The following is a 21,052-nucleotide window of genomic DNA, read 5'->3' as shown; positions in this document are numbered from 1 at the left end:
TTTTAAGATTTTTATTTATTTATTGAGAGAGATAGTGATAGAGAGAGAGCATGAGAGGGGGAGAGTCAGAGGGAGAGGCAGACTCCCCGCCAAGCAGGGAGCCCGATGCGGGACTCGATCCCGGGACTCCAGGATCATGACCTGAGCCGAAGGCAGTAGCTTAAACAACTGAGCCACCCAGGCGCCCCGACTACACTGTGTTCCTTAAGGGAAGGATGTTATGGGGCGCCTGGGTGGCTCAGTCGTTAAGTGTCTGCCTTCGGCTCAGGTCATGATCCCAGGGTCCTGGGATCAAGCCCCCCATCGGGCTCCCTGCTCAGCGGAAAGCCTTCTTCTCCCTCTTCCCCACTTGTGTTCCTTCTCTCGCTGTGTCAAATAAATAAATAAAATCTTTAAAATAAAAGGGGGGGAGGATGTTACCCTGCTCATCTTTTCTCCCCATGGATTAGCAGTGTGCCTGGCACAGAGTAAGGATTCAGTAAGTATCTACTGAAGTGAAGAGAAATGTAATGTCTATGACTTGGATGTTGCCTTTAAGAATATGCAGCTTTGGGGCGCCTGGGTGGCTCAGTTGGTTAAGCGACTGCCTTCGGCTCAGGTCATGATCCTGGAGTCCCGGGATCGAGTCCCGCATCGGGCTCCCTGCTTAGCAGGGAGTCTTCTTCTCCCTCTGATCCTCCCCCATCTCATGCTCTCTCTCTGTCTCATTCTCTCTCTCAAATAAATAAATAAAATCTTAAAAAAAAAAAATATGCAGCTTTTACAGCATATGAGAAGGTGCAGGAAACTGTCTGCCAGAATGAAGATGAACTCTGCCCGGTTAACTCCTGAGTTTCAGCTTCCCACTGCGTTGCCAGACTTTTAGGATTCCTGTTGCTGAGTCCTATTCCCGACTTTAATTCCAGCCTCTGCCCACTCAGCTTTTATGGTCTTCTTTCCTGAGGTCTGAAAATCGACCTTGACTTTATTCATCCACCAGTTACCAAAAAATATTCATTATGCCAGGCACTTCCTGGAACTGGGGTTACAAAGAGAAATGAGACAGGGCTCCTGCCTAGAATGCATATTGAATTAGGGAAGGAGGCTTGTGAACAAAGGGTTCAAAGAGGGAGATGCACACTACAGTAGAAACATCCATGTTTTCTTGGCTTCAGAATTCAGGGTTTTATCTTGAGAGAGAGCCTGAAAATCCATGATATAAGGATTTGTAATTTTAATAAGGTGGAAATTTGAATGAAAGTCTCTTCAAGGTTGGTGGGCAATGAAAACAAAGCATTTAGCCAGAAACCAAGGCCCAGATGCCTAGATAGGGTGTGAATTTCAGCCTGGCATTTGGGTTCTTTACTCCTCCTCAAGCATATTGTTACAGTCACAACAGAGATCAAGTGATTGCTTTAAAATTTCAAGAACATTTCATCAGAAAATTATATGCTATTATACGGTTCTCAAAAATAGAGTTCTCAAAGACAAAATTTTCTCATAAATGTCAAGGATATATTATATATACTTAAGGATAAATTTATCAAATATGTAAACCTACAAAATATTGCTGAGAGAAATTTAAGAAGATCTAAAATAATGGCACAGTAAACAGTAATCATCAATCAGGGGCACCTGGCTGGCTCAGTCAGTTAAGCATCTGACTCTTGGTTTTGGCTCATGATCTCAGGATCAAGCCCCACGTCAAGCCCTGAGTTGAGCCCCCAGTTGGGCCCCAGGTTCAGTAGGGAGTTTGCTTCAGAGTCTCTCTCTCCCCTCTGCCTCTCCCCCCGCCACCTCCGTGCACACTCTCTCTCTCAAATAAGTCTTTAAAAATAAAATACAATCCTTTTTTAATTACTTTAAAAGATTTTATTTATTTGACAGAGAGAGAACAAGCAGGGGGAGGGGCAGAGAGAGAGAGAGAAGCAGGGTCCCTGCTGTGCAGGGAGCCCGACGCGGGACTCAGTCCCAGGACCCTGGGATCATGACGTGAGCCGAAGGCAGATGCTTAACTGACTGAGCCACCCAGACGCCCCTAAAATAAAATCTTTAAAAAAAACTTCATCAATCAGAAGACTCAACATTGTCAAGGAGTCAATTCTCCCCAAACTGGTGTATAGATTCAATGCATCTCCATCAGAATTTCAAAAGGCCTCTAGTAGAATTTGATGAGCTCATTCTAAAATTTATATGGATATGCAAAAGCCCTAGAACACTCAAAACAATTTTGAAAAAGAAGACAGCTGGAGGACTTAACACTATCTGATCTCAAAAGTTACTACATAGTTATAGTAATTAAGACGGTTTTTTGTTTTTTTTAAAGATTTTATTTATTTATTTGACAGAGAGAGACACAGCAAGAGAGGGAACACAAGCAGGGGGAGTGGGAGAGGGAGAAGCAGGCTTCCCGCTGAGCAGGGAGCCCGATGCGGGGCTCGATCCCAGGACCCTGGGATCATGACCTGAGCCAAAGGCAGACGCTTAACGACTGAGCCACCCAGGCACCCCAATTAAGACGGTTTAGCATTGGTGTAAAGGTAGATACAGAGATGGATGGAAAAGAATATACAGTCTGAAACTGACCCACACTTATATAGCCAATTGTCTTTCAACAAAGGGGCCAAGATAATTCAGTAGAGAAAGGAAAAGTTTTTCAACAAACAGGGCCAAAACAATCCCACATCCATATGCAAAACAGTTTTTTCCTTCACACCACACCCAAGAATCACCTTTAAAAGGATTACTATCTGAAATGTAAAAGCTAAAGTTATAAACACTTTTAGAAGAAATTCATTGTAACAGTAGGCAAAAATTTCTTAAATAGGACACAAAAGCACAAACCATAAATTTAAAAAAATGATAAATTATATTTTGTCAAAGTTAAAAATTTTGTTCTTTGAAAGATACCATTAAGAAAATGAAAACTCGGGTGCCTGGGTGGCTCAGTTGGTTAAGTGGCTGCCTTCGGCTCAGGTCATGATCCTGGAGTCCTGGGATCGAGTCCTGCATCGGGCTCCCTGCTCAGTGGGGAGTCTGCTTCTCCCTCTCCCGCTCCCCCCTCTTGTGTTCTCTCTCTCTCTCTCTCTCAAATAAATAAATAAAATCTTTAAAAAAAAGAAAAAAGAAAGAAAATGAAAACTCGGGGCGCTGGGTGGCTCAGTCGTTAAGCACCTGCCTTCTGCTCAGGTCATGATCCCAGGGTTCTGGGATCGAGCCCCACATCGGGCTCCCTGCTCGGCGGAGAGCCTGCTTCTCCCTCTCCCACTCCCCCTGCTTGTGTTCCTGCTCTTGCTATCTCTGTCAAATAAATAAATAAAATCTTAAAAAAAAAAGAAAACTCGTGGCACCTGAGTGGCTCAGTGGGTTAAACATCTGCCTTTGGCTCAGGTCATGATCTCAGGGTCCTGGGATGGAGCTCCCTGTCAGGGTCCCTGCTCAGCAGGGAGTCTGCTTCTCCCTCTCCCTCTGCCCTTCCCCCCTACTTGTGTGTGTGCTTTCTCTCTCTCTCAAATAAATAAAATCTTAAAAAAAAAAAAGAAAATGAAAACTCTACACTTGTCTTGATGAACACTGAGTTATGTATGGAATTGTTGAATCACTATATTGTACACCTGAAATGAATATAACACTGTATATTAACTATACTGGAATTAAAATAAAATAATAATAAAAAAGAAACCTCAAGATATGGATTGAGAGAAAAATGTTTGAAATACATATATTTGACAAAGTCTTTATAGTCAGAATATAAAAGAACTTTCACAACTCAGTAATAAGACAACCCAATTTTGGGGCACCTGGGTGGCTCAGTCGTTAGGTGTCTGCCTTCGGCTCCGGTCATGATCTCAGGGTCCTGGGATTGAGCCCCGCATCGGGCTCCTTGCTCCGTGGGAAGCTTGCTTCTCCCTCTCCCACTCTCCCTGCTTGTGTTCCTGCTCTTGCTATCTCTCTCTCTGTCTCTCTCTGTCAAATAAATAAAATCTTAAAAAAAAAAAAAGACAACCCAATTTTTTTAATGAGTGAAAGAGTTGAACAAGCACTTGGCAAAAGAAAATATATAAATGGCTAAAAAGAATATGAAAAGATGTTTAGTATTATTAATAATCAGGAAAATGCAAATTAAAATCAGTGAGATATCACTACCTACCCATTAGAATGGTTAACATTAAAAAGATTGACAATATCATGTGTTGTCAAGGATCCAGAGCAACTGGAACTCTCACATACTGCTTTGGGGAGTATAAAATGATAAACCACTTTGAAAAGCAGCTGGGCAGTTAGAAATACAGTAAAAAATATACAGTATTGGGACCCCTGGGTGGCTCAGTTTATTATAATGGGAAACACGCACTTGCAATAGAAGTAGCAATTCTGTTGCTAGATGTTTATCAGAAAAAAGTGAAAACAAATACCTTCACAAAGACTTCTATATGAACTTTCATCTTAGTCTTATTCATAATTAGCAAAACTAGAAACAAACCAAATGTTCCTAACAGTTGACTGGATAAGCAAATTGTAGAATAGCCATATAACAGAATACTATTCGGCAATAAAAAGGAATGCATACAACACGGATGAATCTCAAAAATATGTTAAACAGAAGAAGCCAAAAACAAAAGAGTACCTACTGTCTGATTCCATTTCTATGAAATTGTAGAAAAGGCAAAAAACTAAAATGGCAGAAAACAAATCAATGTTTGGTCATGTTAAAACGACTCAGGCAACTTGAATAGGGTCCCGTCCCACCTCCTAAACATAGGACAATATGGTTATCAATGAGCTTAATAATTGCAATGGAATAACACACATCAAATGTGTTTCATAAAACATACACAAAACATAAACACACACGTTGTTTACAAAAATAAGACTATGACAAATTAACAATTGTCAGTGGTGGAAACAAAAATGCTGTTATAATACTGTTTTTTAAATATTTTTTTAATTTTTAAAAATATTTTATTTTTTAAATATTTTAAATATTTTTAAAATATTTTATTTATTTGTCAGAGAGAGAGAGAGCACACAAACGGGGGGGCAGTAGGCAGAAGGAGAAGCAGACTCCCCACTGAGCAGGGAGCCCCACAGGACACGGTACTCCATCCCAGGACCCCGGGAGCATGACCTGAGCTGAAGACAGACATTTAACCAACTGAGCCACCTAGGGGTCCCAATACTGTATATTTTTTACTGTATTTCTAACATTTGGCCTGACCCCAGAGATTTTAAAATTAAGAAATATTTACTCAATGTATGGTTATTGAGGCAAATGAAAATGTGTTTATTTGTGAGGATGTAAGCGAACTTGTTTTCTTCGGTCAAAACATTTTTTAATGTTGTTTTAACAATACACAACACTTTGAAACTCTTTTTATAAACCATCTGATCTTGGGTTCTACCCACAGAAATTCCCTGAATTCATACCACGTGTCCATTCGCAGGCCACATAGCTTTCCCTCCTTTTCACGTCTGAAATGCCAGGTCCTCTGAAACCTCCCAGTTTCATTACTGTAAGTAATGAAATGCCAAGCAGTCTCCTAAATTCCAGGCCACTTGGGTAGTATTTTGACACTTCTCATTCTCAAAGTCCTAGGTTTACATTAGATCCCTTTTACTTTTGCCCGTTTGAGGACTCCAATCAGTCCACAGACATTTTGTCAGGATTTATATATTTTCTCCCTTTAGGGTAGCATTTAATCAATAGGGAAACCAGACTATAAAGAATCTGGATGGATTCATAAAACCCATCGTTAATGGAAAAACAACTTGAAGCACAAGCTCTCTGGATAGTTTTCCGTCAATTTGTGTCATAGTCAGAAAAGTTGTTTTTACCTATCACCAACTGGGACTGTATGGAAAACACCGACTCTGAATGGGACCCGGGGGGAAGGGGATTTGTGTGTGGGAAGTGAGGAGGAGTGAGATAGGATGTGGATGCCCTCAGAATTATCTTCCTGAATGTAACTGGGAGGAGGGTAGAAATTGAGAGCTAAAAAGGACCTTAGCAATCATCTAGTCCATTCTTTTTATCTTACAGACTAAGAAACAAAGGCTTGAAGAAGTAAAATAGCAGTAGCCTGCAGACAACACCCCGGGACACCCTGAAGCCTAGTTCAGGGTCCTTTCCACTGTACCACCTGCTTATTTTTGAAAATGATCTATTTAGAAAGCTAAAACAGACAAATTCAGGAAAGAAGCTCTTTTTTTTTTTTTAATTATTTATTTATTTGAGAGAGAGAGAATGCGAGAGAGCACATGAGAGGGGTTAGGGTCAGAGGGAGAAGCAGACTCCCTGCCGAGCAGGGAGCCCGATGCAGGACTCGATCCAGGGACTCGATCCAGGGACTCCAGGATCATGACCTGAGCCGAAGGCAGTCGCTTAACGAACTGAGCCACCCAGGCGCCCAGGAAAGAAGCTCTTGATAGATTTCAGGGTTCAATGACATTGAGATTTTGCCAAAACAATAAAAACTGCCCGAGTCATAAAGGTATTTCAATATTTGCAGAAGCTAGTTTAACTAGGTTTAGTATTTCCTAGGGGTACACCTCCCTTGTTTATGTTTCTTAATTAAAAAGTTGAAAACAAAAAAGTAGGGAGAGAGGCCATGGGTTCCACAGAGGCACAAAATCAACCCTTGATCATTCATTCCTCATGCAGCAATATTTAACGTCTACTGTGATTGAGGCACCGTGCCAGGTGCTGGGAATCCAAAGAACACAGTCCCTTCTCCCTCAGAGCTTACACTATAGCAGTGAAGACAGAGTATTAAAGTAGTAATTACATTAAAGTGTGTTGAGTGTTACAATTGGGGAAATGCCAGATTCTGTGGATTTATCCCCTGAGAATAATTCAAGCTGTTTCTCTTCTGTTATCAACATATTTCTGGGCTGCCTCTTGAGTTCCCCAAACATGAATTCTTTTCAGTATAACACTTAAAACAACAAACATTTACTGAGCACGTACTGGTGTGCCATACAGTGGCTGCAAGAAAATTCCAAGGTAAATTAGCAATGTAAAAATCATTCTATACAAGGACAAAATTATTTTGGATTATACATGCCTGGTAAACGTAGTATCACTTGACAGCACAGGTGAGCTGAAACCAATTTGATATATCTTGATTTTTATAGTAGTCTTAACAGGTGTTCTCAGCAAAATTACCGCCGGCCCCCTTTGCCCCCCATCATATCAGAGCGCTGGAAGGCTCTACCTACTACCTGGCGTAGGTCTGAATGAAGTCTGTCCAGCCTTAAAGGGCCAGCTCAGGCGTGTGCTCTACCAAACGTCTCGCTGCCATAAGCCCGCGCACATCTTTCGCCCTCCCTCTCTACTCTTACAGGTCCCGCATTTATATAGCATTTGGCATGTACTCTTTTTAGTGTTGACTTTGTATATGTGTGTCTTCCCCTAAACTGGATGGATTGTTAAGGGCTGACCCGCCAGCCCCCTATGGTATCACCTTAAGAGGCGGTCCCCCCACACCCGTCCATTCATCACAGAAACAAATTCCACTCATAATGTGGCAGACTGTCTCATTAACCTTGGGGCCCTATTTCCCTCCCAGTTACAGCAATCTGGTTGATTCCACGGGGTAGAGAAAGAAGCCAGGTTGGCCGGGCGGGAGAGGAATGGCGTCAGTGTGAGGTCACGCCACATTGTCCCAAATGCCATCTCCACTCCGCGGCGACATTAACGCAGGATTGAGGGATGCAGCCGAAGGAAAGACAGTTTGCACCTCATGCAGACTACGTGCAAAAAGAGGGCAGGACAGAGAACAATGCGGGGAACCTCGCAGGGCGTGGCAGAGCACCTGAGCGCCAGCAGTGAGTGCCCGCAGATAGGGAAAGCGGGGAGCGAGGAGCCACGCGGAGGCCGCGCAGGATGAGGCGGGATTTCCGGAAGCCATTTGCTTGAGTGGCAGGGGAACCGGAAGTGGGGGCGCTGCCGCTGGTGCTGGGGCCCGAGCAGGGACGCGCCGGAGCGGGGCCGCCGGGACTGAGCGAGCGACAGACGCGCCACCCGCCGACGCCGCAGCCGCTTGGGGCCCGTACGGACCCTCTGCCTGAGTAAGTGCAGCCAGGGTCGCGGGGAACCGGAGGCTTAGAGGTGGGGGTCGAAAGGGCCTGCGATTTGTTATTGTGAGAGGCCCGCGACCTCCCCTCCCCCACTGTCCGGGCCCCTCCCCCCGCGCCGCCTCCCCCCCCGCCGACCCTCGGGGGACCTCGCGCGCGCGCCTTCTCCGCGGCCCAGCGCTGCTTCCCCAGCTGCCCGTGCTGTCCCCGGCACTCCCCGGACCGCTCGCCGCCCCCCGTAGAGCCTCCCGCCGGCACCCCACCCCCAAACCTGCCGACTCGGCTCCGCCGCTGGCCGCCGTCTCCACCCGCCTTTCCCAGGGGAGGGGTGCAGGGGGACTACGGTGGCGGGGCGGCCGCTCCTCCCCGGCCCACCGCCTGGAGCAGGCCTCTCGGCACCCCAGCTCGCGGTGGCCGGCGGTTCGCCGCCGCCAGCCCCGTTTGTAGCAACTCTTCTGCCTTCGGTCTCAGCTGTTGCCTCTTCCCTCCATCCCCGCGCCCGAACCTCTGACCCTCCCTCCCCTTTCCCCCGTCGGAGAGGCCTTTAACCCGGGCTCAGGCCCGTTACTCGGTGGCTTGTTGACCGAGCACTTTTTCCTCCCCTTTTTGTTGAAAAATTTCAACTCTTTAGAAACTTCTCCGTTTCCCCTAATGTATTCAAAAACCCGCAGACTGTTAGGGCTCCGAGGGGATTATTTCTTAGAGGGCCATGTTGCCCAGCATCTCATTTTAGAGATGAGGCCCAGCAAGGTTGGTGATTTGCCCAAGGTCAACCAGCTGCTTAAAGAGGCCAATGGACAGATTTTCTCTGGTGCTTTTCACTTGGTCCATCCATGTCCATTTACAGGAGCGAGACCTGGCCTGCAGGTTTGCGATATACCCGTTGCATGGTGACTCACTGTTCTGCTTCCCATAGCTCTCAAGCCAGCGTTGCTTTCCATGATTTACGCACGGACCTTAAGAAAAGCAAGCACTTCAATCTCTGGCTCTTTTTTAGAGTGTGTCTGCAGAGAAAGGGAAGATCATCTGCACCCACTCTAGGATCTCATTTTGTACAGTTTTAAATTGGGGCGAGGGGGATAAAGGTATGGAGAAAGAAGAAGGAAAAAATACAGAGTGTTGTCTCTCCTGAGTATTTGAATACAGCTTTGCCTTGGATAAGCCTTGTGTCTTTAGATTCTCTCCTGGGCACATTGTTCTGATATAAAGGTTGCCTCCTTGTGGGGGAGCAGGGGAGGAGTAGGAAATCATTGTGCTTTAATTTGTTGGCTTGGGCGGGCATTTGATAATAAATTATGGATGTGCTGGAACCCTGGGACGCACCCGCCAGCCCACTGAGGCAGGGTCTTCTGGATGAGGCTTTTCTTCCCTTTCAGAATATTGCTGCCAACTCCCTCTGAAGCAAAATGAAGAGGCTTAGGTCAGAGTGGACACATTCTAAATCTTTTAATTCTTGGAGCAACTTTTCTCCTCCCTCTGTTTCCTGGTTAAACTAAAGATCCAGCTGAGCTTGAGAATTTATATTTCTTTGTTGTTGGAACTGGTTTCTGATTAAACATGCTACACCAGCTACACCACATACTGGTGTAAGTATCTGGAAATTCTGGTGTTCACCGTCATAGTCCAAGTTAAGGTAGAAAGAAGATAGAAAATGCAGGAAAATTGGGAAGTGCTGTGCAAGTTGCTTACTCCTCATTTTTCCAAAGAATTTACATTTTAATGGACAATCAGAGATTCCCTGGAGTAGTCTCTCCTGGTAAATTAACGAAACTTTTGTTCTTCAGACCTTTATCTCCGTTCTCCTTGGTTTCTCTAACTGAACCTGCTGTTTGTGATCAGAAGTTAGTGACTTAAAATAATCCCCCCCAAAGGGATTATTATGAATCAGGAAGGTGAAATGGGAGTCAGAATCCACCTCCCTATTGGTACTTTTTTTATTATGTTACTGATTACAGCTTCACTATTCCGAATACTGCTGTGTATGGTATTGCTCTGAGGCAGGAAACCCAAAATCATTCAGGTTTTTGTGTCCTGTCACAGGCTGTACTCTGGATAGCTCCTGATTCATTCTTCATTTCTCTTACAAAGAATTCAACAGCTTATTTTATTTGACTCCCAAATTATTTGAATCTTCTAAATGCATAGATCCCTAGATTGTACATTTCTAGCTTCGTTCTTAGGAGGTTGCATGGGTTTGTGGCTCACTTTTTCTTTACCTGCTCTTTAAGGATGTTATCAATCCATAGCCATCAGTAAAACTGAAAGCTACTTTGTATTGTGAGAATTTGATTTAGCAAAACAATACAAAATCCAAGTGTCTGAAGGCACAAAGAAATTTTTGCTCAGATACTTTGCCCTTGTTGAGGAGGAAGGATGACCTTGTATTCATAGTTACAGAAAAAAAAAAAAAGACTAGCTAATTGGGAATATTTTGCAATCTTCTCTCAATTCTACCTGCCTGGTAGCCTTAGATAAGTGACATCTTTTCCCTCGGTTTCTCTGTCCCTATTTCTTCATTTTGTCCATGAAGAAATTTAGTACCAAGATGAAAGTGTTTTGCTCAGGGTATCAGGATGCCATTAAATTTGGTTAGTAATAATAAGGTAGATAGGTGAATCAGATTAGTAAATGAGAATTTATCGTGGCTTTTCTATATCGAGCCTGACACCCTTTGCTCAAGAATGATAGGCTTTAGAGGTATAGCAGCCTGAGTTCCAATTTCAGCTCTCCGCATCATGGAGCAGGTTCTTTAAATCTCTCTGAGCTTCAGTTTTATTTAAATAACAAAGCGCCTAGCACAGTGTCTTGTAAATAGTAAGTTCTTAATTTTAATTGTGATTATTATTTTACAACAGTTATTTATCTGTTGGAGGAACTCTGAAAATCCATGTTAGTGAATTGAATCCTAGATCTAGAAAGATTTTATAGCTTAAATAGACCATTGGTCTTGAAAGTAGAGTATGTGCACTCCCTGGGGATTGCAGAAGATGAACCATTGGAATACAGGAAACAATTCAGAACTTCTTACATTTATTTTTTATGTAAAAGGAAAAAGTAAACTTTACTAATATTTAATATATAGATTAACAGTAACTTATACATTTAATTTATAAGTAAATATATAATAGGACACATTTCAAAAAGATTCTAGAGGGGCGCCTGGGTGGCTCAGTCGTTAAGCGTCTGCCTTTGGCTCAGGTCATGATCCCAGCGTCCTGGGATCGAGCCCAGCATCCGGCTCCCTGCTCCGTGGGAAGCCTGCTTCTCCCTCTCCCACTCCCCCTGCTTGTGTTCCCTCTCTCGCTGTGTCTCTGTCAAGTAAATAAATAAAATCTTTAAAAAAAAAAAAAAAAGATTCTAGAACATTAAAGATGTTTGGGCACCACAAATCTGGACCAATCTTTACTCATGCTTTAGTTCACTTTATGCTTTCTTGTTAGGGATTCAGCTTGCCTCTTTTTGAATCTCCATTGGAGGAATCTTAGAGACAGGCCATGTCATTTTGTAGTCATACTTGTTAGAAATTTGTCTAACTGTACATTCTGTCCACTGGCCTTACCTTCCAATTTGGGGACATGAAAAATAAGGGTAATATCTCCTCCTAGTAATCATCAAATAGTTTGGCAGTTATTTATGTCCTCTCTTCCTCTTCCCTAACCAGTTTTTCTACAGATTATAAACATACCTGTTTCATTCAACTGTTTCTAATAGGACAGGCTTTCAATTTCTTACCAGCTTGGCTCCTTTCCTCTAGACACCCTCCAGTTTGTCAAAATTCTTTAAGCTTTTCAAGATCCGAATATGGAATTCCAAGAACTGAAATGAAGTTGAAGTGCCTGCATTTTGTCTTTTAAGTGGTGAGGGATATATTTGAATACGTGTTATTATGAAGGTACCTTATATTCGCAGTTTGTCACCCTTGTTCTTTAAACAATCCCCAGGAACAATAGTTTAATTATATAATCATATAGTGAGAGTAGGACAGATTTTTCTTCTCTGTTTCAGTAGTGGTCTCTCAGTTAATTTTGTGTCAGTTAACTTTTACCTCAAAAATACCTAACATGTTAAGTGTCTCTCCAGGTAGGAAAACAAATGACAACAAACTAATGAAATAGTTGGGTTTTTAAAAATTAAGGGGTGCCTGGGTGGCTCAGTGGGTTGAGCGTCCAGCTCTTGGTTTCAGCTCAGGTCATAATCTCAGGGTTCTGGGATCCAGCCCGAGTTGGGTTCCCTGCTCAGCCCGGAGTCTGCTTGAGATTCTCTCCCCCTCCCCCCACTCTCTCTCTCTCTCTCTCTCTCTCTCTCTCTCTCAAATAAATAAATCTTTAAAAAAAAAAAAAGATTCTGGGACCTGGGTGGCTCAGTTGGTTAAGTGTCTGCCTTCGGCTCAGGTCATGATCCCAGGTCCTGGGATCCCCACTTGGCAGAAAGTCTGCTTCTCCCTCTCCCTCTCCCTCTCCCTGTCACTCCCTCTGCTTGTACCCTTTCTCTTTGTCAAATAAATAAAATCTTTTAAAAATTAATTAAAAAATTTAAAAATTTCTCTCTCCTCCTTTCCCTCTGCCGCTCCCCCCTTTTAAAAAAAGGTAAAGAAGAAAATCTATTTAAAAATTTAGGAAATAGTCTTTTGAATTAGTGGAAAGTGAAGCTGTTTGTTGCTGTACTTCTTTACATTATATATGTAATTTTGAAATCCATAAGGTGGGAAAACTTCGTTGCCCTTTGTCTGTCTTAAGGCTAATAACAGCTGTATGATCGGCAGGAAAGAAAGCTATTTGTAAAATTAAAACTACTGTTAAGCACCATGTCAGATTTAACCTGAATAGCCAGACTTCAATCTAGAATTGAATTTAGACCCAAAGAAACTTTTGTATGGAACGTATAGAATGTTTTACTAGTTTAAAAACAAAAGCAGAGCGCCTGGGTGGCCCAGTCGGTTAAGGATCCGACTCTTGGTTTCTGCTCAGGTCATGATCTCAGGGTCATGAGATCGATCCCCAAGTGGGCTCTGAGCTCAGCGAGGACTCTGCTCAACTTTCTCCCTCTTCCTACATGTGCGCACACTCTCTCTCTCTCTCAAATAAATCTTTAAAAAAAAAAAAACCACCTAAAATTAAATGTTTTGTTTTTGTTTTTAAGATTTATTTATTTGAGAGAGAGAGACAGAGATAGAGCACCAGAGGGGAGGAGAGGGAGAAGCTCTATCCCAGGGCTCTGTCCTAGGACCCGGGGATCATGACCTCAGCCAAACGCAGACCCTTAAGCAACTGAGCTGCCCAGGTGCCCCCAAAACTAAAGGTTTCTATGTGACTGTCTTAATCTCCTTTAATAATTTTTTTTCTTTTTCCTTTTTTAAAGATTTTATTTATTTATTTGACAGAGAGAGAGACAGTGAGAGAGGGAACACAAGCAGGGGGAGTGGGAGAGGGAGAAGCAGGCTTCCCATGGAGCAGGGAGCCCGTACGGGGCTCGATCCTAAGACCCTGGGACCATGACCTGAGCCGAAGGCAGACGCTTAACCAACTGAGCCACCCAGGCTCCCCTTTTCTTTGTCCTTTATGAATCTTTTAATTTTCCCATACTTTTCTCAGGCAGTGAAGCCTCAACCAGATACCATAATTTGATTGGAGCTATACAGATTCATCTTGCAGTTCTTTCCAATTCTTGTATTTTACATTGATGTTTTTAGCTCCAGGTAGTTTATGTTTTTTGGGTGAAACGGTTAGATATAAGGCCTCGGGGCGCCTGGGTGGCTCAGCTGTTAAGGATCTGCCTTCGGCTCAGGTCATGATCCCAGGATCCCAGGGTCCTGGGATCGAGCCCCGCATCACATCGGGCTCCCTGCTTGGTGGGAAGCCTGCTTCTCCCTCTCCCACTCCCCCTGCTTGTGTTCCCTCTCTCCTGTGTCTCTCTCTCTCAAATAAATAAAATCTTAAAAAAAAAAAAAAAAAGATACAAGGCCTCTTCAGGGAGTCAGCATGAACTGCTTTGTGAATTAGTGGGCCAGATGTGACATTACTGGGGTCAAGCAAACCTAATTTCCTTCACTTACTGCACAAAGTACCTAAATTATCTGATCCTCGTTTTTTTCGTTTTGCAAGGATTGGAAGTGGTATGTATAAAAAACATGGCATATGTAGTCCTTCATAGATAGCTATTATTTTCTGATAGTTGCAAATTTTAGTAATCTAAATAAATATATACAGATTGTCCCTGACTTAATGGTTCTACTTATGATATTTTGACTTTACAATGGTGTAAATGCCGTATGCATTCAGTAGAAACCGTACTTCCAGTTTCGAAGTTTGATTTTTTGTGTGTGTGTATGTGAATAAAGTTTATTGAAGATACAGAAAAAGCTCTCAAGAGTGAGGGGGTCCCCACAGGGTTGCGTACAAGGGCCTTTAAGGTTGGTCTTTTATAGAAAGCTAACCAGGGAACTTAAATCCTTTAAACATCTCTATTTATAACACCTTCGATGGCTTACTTCCTTTTTAGGGGCTAGTTATTCTTTGTTGGTCACAGGTGGTTATCATAAAGACACCGGACCCACCCCACACACCTAGGGCAGGGTGGTTCCCCACCCCACACGACCCACCCCACACGCGCAGGGCAGGGTTCGAAGTTTGATCTTTTCCTGGGCTAGCAACATGCGACAGGATCCTCTGGTGATGCTGGGCAGTGGCAGTGAGCCGAAGCTCCCAGTCAACCATGTGACCATGAGGGTCAGCATCCGATACAGGGACAACCATTCTGTTTACCACATCCAGTACAGTATTCAGTAAGTTACAGGAGATATTCAGTACTCTACTGTAAAATAGGTTTTGTGTTAGATGATGTTGCCCAACTGTAGGCTAATAGAAGTGTTTTGAGCACGTTTCAGGTAAGCTAGGTCATGCTGTTTGGTAGATTAGGTGTATTAAATGCATTTTTGACTTGGGATTTTTCTTTTTTTTTTTTAGATTTATTTATTTATATTATAGAGAGTGAGAGCATGCGAGCGGGGAGAGGGGCAGAGGGAGAGGGCAAGAATCTCAAGCAGACTCCCTGCTGAGCCTGGAGCCCACACAGGGCTCAATCTCATGACCCTGAGATCATGACCTGAGCTGAAATCAAGAGTCAGGACTGAGCCATCCAGGTGCCCGTACTTAGGATATTTTCAAATTATGATGGGTTTATCCAGATGTAATCCTATTATAAGTTGAGGAAGGTCTGTACACAGGGTGTGGATGATGTTTTACATTTCGAGTTAGATACGGGTTTAACCCTAAGCCTAATTTTCTTAGACCTAGTGTCATTTAGAGTGGAACTAATTGGTTTGCAAAGTTAGTGTTAAAACATTGGTTTGCTTCTGTAATGTATTTTTCATGAATAAAGGTATATTTTCACATTTAGAGCTTTGTTACTTTCTGATTCTCAAAAATTACTGCTGTGCCAATCTAGTGTGTTTTGTTTACTCAGTAAATACTTATTGAATGAATAGAACTCAGTCCTTTTTCAGAGAAAGCTTAGCTGTATTTGATGATAGCAAGGGAAAGAAAAAGAGAATGGTCCTCTTTAAGCCACAGAACCCCAGATTTTCCTATTTTTCACCATTCTTTGTATATGCCAAGTGATTTCTCGAGCCTGATGTCTCTAGTATGTATTCTCCAGAGTTGACTGAAAACAGTCTGGTGTCTTTGTCTTTCTAGATTAGCATTTCTAGGTTTTCTGAATTTCGCTTACACCTTCTCCACTATCAGATGCCGTATTTGAACTCGTCATTAATAACATTTTCTTGGTGGATACCTATCAAAAATAAAATACCTAGTAAACATTTGTCAAAAACCAGTGCCAAAGCCTATGACTAGTTTTGTCACAATCTGTAGTAGTTATTTGTGTGATATTTAGTAACCAATGGATTCTAATCAGGCTATAGCAATTCTCCAGTGTCTAACTGGAGCAGTCTAAAAGCCTCTAATGCAGGTTTCATTGAACTCTTAAGTGTCTGATCCCTTATGTCATTTGGTGCTTGCATTAACATGTAATCATGAAAAATTAATGTAGATGTAAAGTATATACTTGGAGCAGATTTTTTCATTGTAATGCACTGTTCCTAAATGATACTCGAACCTGTCTGGAAGTTTGAGGATGCTAGATATTCGTGGGACTTAAGCAGTCATGTCCTAGAACTCACGTCTACTGAAAATAAACTCCAGTTTCATTTCTAGGCAAAGCCACAATGAGACTTAAATTATTATTTAAAACCTAGCATGTAATATTTAAGTGGCAACAAACGTTCCTGTTAATGAATGAAACATGACGTAGACATTTTTCCCCTCAGGTATAGAATGAGCCAAGGGGACTCAAACCCAGCAGCTATTCCACATGCAGCAGAAGATATTCAAGGAGATGACAGATGGATGTCTCAGGTAAAAGGAAGTGCGTATGTATTATTCACCAAAGATGAGTCTCTTCAGTTTTCCAGACTCTTTTGACCAAAGCCACAAAAGTGCATGCATTTTTATGGTCAATAAGAATCATTACTTTAAATAAAAATCTAATGTTACGCTAATGTCATACCTAATCACTAGCCTGATGTTGGACCAGAGGAATATTTTGAAAGCATAGTCATTGCCCTCTGTTCCTCTTGAAAGATAACAGTGTCTCCACAGCATTTTTTTTTTTTTTTGTTAAGCGCTTTTTATTTTGAAGTAATTTCAAAATTACACAAATATGCAAAAATTTTAGAAAGAACTCCCTATATCCTTCATCCAAACCTGCTAGTTAACGTTTTGTCACATCTGCCTGAAGGTTCTGTTCATATCTGCTTGTATTTGTATGTGCACATACCAACATTCAGTGTTTTCTGAACCATTTGAGAGGAAGTTGCAATCATCATGCCCCTTCACCCCTAAATATTTCAGTGCATTTTCTAAGAATAAGGACATTTTCTTATAAAACTACAGAATGGTTATTAAAGCCAGGACATTTAACATTGATATCATGCCATGTTCACAATTCTCCATTTGTCCCAATGTTTTTATGTCAGTTTTCCTCCCAGTCTACGATCACACGTTGCATTCTGTTGTCCTGTCTCGTTATTCTCCTTTACTTTGAAATATTGCTTAGCCTTTGTTTTTCATGACACTGACAGTTTGGAATATAGGCCATTTCTTTTGCGGAATGTTCCTCAATTTGGGTTATCTTTTTCCTCCTAATCAAGATTCAGATTACACATTTTTGGCAGGTATCAGTGAAGTGATGTCCTCAGTGCGTCACATAGAAGGTACATGGTGTTGGTTTGTCTTATTGGTGATTAACTTTGATCACTTAAGATGTTGTTGGCCTAAACCAGTTCTTATTTATTATGGTGTGGACTCATAGTTCTTATTCTTCCCAGGGCGTTATAATCCGTTGTAATTTTGAAGCTCACATTGTCCCAGGTTTAGCAAGTGGGACTCCTCTCCGGGTTCCTGTGTCTTCTTGATGTGTTCCATTGTTTTGTAGCACTGTGTCTCCTTTGTATTCTTAGCTACCTTTTAATAAGCTGTTATCACTTAACCATAACTGTATTTAACCTTCATCTATTGCTTTCCAACCATATTTCCTCTTTGGAATAACAAGTTCTATATGATTTTAAGTACCCAGAGTTTTGCATTTTAGTATTTAGTGATTCTGTTTATACTCTTGATAGTTGTCTACTTCTGTTTTTGTCTTCCCAGACTTAAAAATCAGTCTGTCTACTAGCTTATTTTGAGTGGTAGTAAGTACTTTTTTTTGACTTTTATATGGATCAGCTGCATGGTTAATCTTCCTAGTTTGTTTATATCCTTTTTTTTTTTAAGATTTTATTTATTTATTTGACAGAGAGGGAGAGAGCAAGCACAAACGGGAGTGGCAGAGGGAGAAACAGGCTCCCTGCTCAGCAGGGAGCCAGATGCAGGGCTCAATCCCTGAGCCGAAGGCAGACGCTTAACTGATTGAGCCACCCAGATGCCCCAGTTCATTTATATCTTAAAAAGTATTATGAAATCCACTGGCCATTCTGTGTATTTACCACTCACCCTAAAAAAATAAAACATTGCTAATAGAATTGATGTTCTGTGTATACCTCTCATTGATCATTTTTTCTCTTTCCCACCTCCCTGTCCCCAAACCAGTATCCTAAATTTGGTGGTTTTTTTTTTCATGTGCTTACATACTACATATATCTTAAATTTCTAAACTGTATTTATAGTATTTTTTCATGCTTTTAAACTTTTTGTAAGTAGTATGTTTTTGTATTTTTCTGCAGTGTATCATACATGTTAAAAGCGTAGCTATAGTTTTTTCCTCCCTATTTTTTAAATTTTATTTAGTTAAGATTTTATTCATTTATTTTAGAGAGCGCTTGAGTGGGGTGGGGAGGGGCAGAGTGGGAGGGAGAGAGAGAGAATCCCAAGCCGACTCCATGCTAAGTGCAAAGCCGAATGCAGGTCTTGATCCCAGGTCCCTGAGATCATGACCTGAGCCGAAATCTTAAGAGTCAGATGCTTAACTGACTGAGCCATCTAGGTGCCTCTTTCCTCTTTATAAATAGTATTTCTTTGCTATATATGAAAATACCGTTTAGGTACAAATATTTAGGAACGTTTAGGCCATTTATAACTTTATTAAAAGTAGTAACTAGAACTAGATGTCTTTGTTGTTCTGGCATAAATTAGCAGGCTTTAAATAATTAGCATTGACTAGAAAAAAATAGTCAAATGGAAGAAAAACAGGAATATTTAAAAAAATTTTTTTAACCTGTATAGAAGAATAACTTTACTAAATAATTAAATATATGCTCAGATCTTGGTTTCTTTTCTCCAGTGAAAGGAACCAGGGCTACTTGGAGAAATGATTGCATCTACAGCTGGAACAAAGGAAATAAAAGATGAACCTGTAGCATCTTGTAGTGCAAGAGAGCAACTACTCAAGAAAGGGGAAAAAAAAAAATGTATGGCAAGAATATCACTGAAGCGAAGTGTCCTTAGCACATCTCATAGAAGACCAGTGATACTGGTTTGTCTCTTTGATGATATTCACTTTGACCACTTGAGGCCAACCTGAAAGAGCACCCAAGTGCAAAGTTGGACAGTTTGAGCGACATAATAAATCATGATATTATTGGTTTATAACTCAAAGGATAAAGTAAATATTCATGAATCCATTTTGCTATAAATAAACAATTGGATGAACAGGGGAAAAAATAATAATTTTAATTAAGAAATGTAGGGGAGCCTGGCTGGCTTAGTCAGTAGAGCATGTAATGCAACTCTTGATCTTGGGATTGTGAGTTTGACCCCCACATTGGGTTTAGAGATTACGTAAAAGTAAAATCTTTTAACAATAAATAAATGTAGAAGGAGGGAGGGAAAAGAAAACCCTCATTTGAACACCATGGTAATAATTACCGTAGGGAAGGTCCATCAGTGAATACTAAAATTAGTAGGCACACCTTTAAGGAGGGAGAGTATATTTGCCTAGCCTCAGAAGTATCCCCCTGGAAATTACCTTGGTGGTTTTAACATAAGACCACGTATTTTTTGATATCCCCTCTCTCCAGAAGGTGGAGCTTATTAATTCCCCATCAGTGAGAGCTGGATTTAGTGTCTTGTTTCTTTTTCTTTAAGATTTTATTTATTTGACAGAGCACGAGTGGGAGGAGCAGGCTCCCCGCTGAGCAGGGAGCCCAATGCGGGGCTCGATCCCAGGATCCTGGGATCGTGACCTGAGCCGAAGGCAGACGCTCAACCAACTGAGCCACCCAGGCACCCCTAGTGTCTTGTTTCTAACAAATACAGTATGGAAAGGAAAAATAACTATATATTGGAGAAACCTGGCAACCACCACCTTAACCAGATGATCAATGTTAACATCACCAGTAATAAGTCATGTTAATATTGTGTACTCCTCTCTGATACGATATAGCAAGGGCACACACATCATCTCCGTGGTAGGCTTCCAGAATAATTCATCACCTCAGTGTGTTCGTGACAAAATAATCAGCCCCAAATTGAGGGACATTCTACAAAACACCTGACTACTACTAAATGTGTCAACGACATGAAATACAGGGAAAGACCAAGAAACTGTCCCATGATGGAAGAGACCAAGGAGACATGTAGACTCAATGCCATGTGATACCCTGAATTGGTCCTGGGAACAGGAAAAGGACATAGAGGAAAAATTGGTGAGATCTGAGTAAACTGTTTTTTTTTTTTTTAAGATTTTTATTTTATTTTTAAGTAATCTCTACACCCAATGCAGGGCTCAAACTTAGAACTTTGAGATGGAGGGTCCCATGCTCTACTGACTGAGTCAGCCAGGTGCCCCCTGAGTAAGCTATTTTAGTTGATACTATTTATGAATATTAATTTCTGAGTTTAACCAATGTATCATGCTTATGTAAGATGTTAACATTGGAGGGAACTGAGTGAAAGGTATATGGGAATACTGTACTATCTTTGCAACTCCTCTGTAGATCTAAAATTATTTCAAAACAAGTTTTGAAGTGATAATATTTCCTATGAAGCATTGCCAAAATACCATACCACGTATCAGGAAATACCTGGAGCAGATGAACGTGTCCACTAGGATCACCGTAGGAATACAGTCAACAAAATCCAGACTGTGGGAGATTCTGTACGTCAAAATGGGCAGAAGACATGAATAGACACTTCTCCAAAGAAGACATACAAATGGCTAACAGACACATGAAAAAATGTTCAACATCACTAGCCATCAGGGAAATAGAAATCAAAACCACAATGAGATACCACCTTACACCAGTTAGAATGGCAAAAATTAACAAGACAGGAAACAAGTGTTGGGGAGGATGTGGAGAAAGGGGAACCCTCCTACACTGTTGGTAGGAATGTAAGCTGTTGCATCCACTCTGGAAAACAGCATGGAGGTTCCTCAAGATATTAAAAATAGAGCTACCCTATTCTGCTTTCGTGTACGTTTGATATTTTTCATATTAAGTTTTTTT

The 21,052-nt window shown here is 41.6% G+C and overlaps 1 protein-coding gene across 4 annotated transcripts in view; it reads left to right on the top strand.

Moving 5' to 3' along the window:
* PAFAH1B2 (platelet activating factor acetylhydrolase 1b catalytic subunit 2) overlaps positions 1-21,052 on the top strand; it is a 39,313-nt gene that overhangs the window by 3,365 nt on the left and 14,896 nt on the right. Inside the window, exons 1-2 of one of the 4 annotated variants that reach the window (XM_081799421.1) lie at positions 7,894-8,049; positions 16,379-16,466. In XM_081799421.1, the coding sequence (XP_081655547.1) occupies positions 16,386-16,466 (81 nt within the window). In that variant the 5' untranslated portion in view covers positions 7,894-8,049; positions 16,379-16,385. Of the gene's footprint in view, positions 1-7,893; positions 8,050-16,378; positions 16,477-21,052 lie in introns of those variants that run through there. The other 3 variants (XM_081799422.1, XM_081799424.1, XM_081799423.1) reach the window with 3 other exon arrangements.

The sequence above is a fragment of the Leptonychotes weddellii genome, chromosome 11, assembly GCF_054177405.1.
Source record: "Leptonychotes weddellii isolate Sample4059 chromosome 11, ASM5417740v2, whole genome shotgun sequence".
Lineage (NCBI taxonomy): Eukaryota > Metazoa > Chordata > Mammalia > Carnivora > Phocidae > Leptonychotes > Leptonychotes weddellii.
Note: the sequence above shows the minus strand (reverse complement) of the source record. Positions and strands in the feature narration are given on the sequence as shown.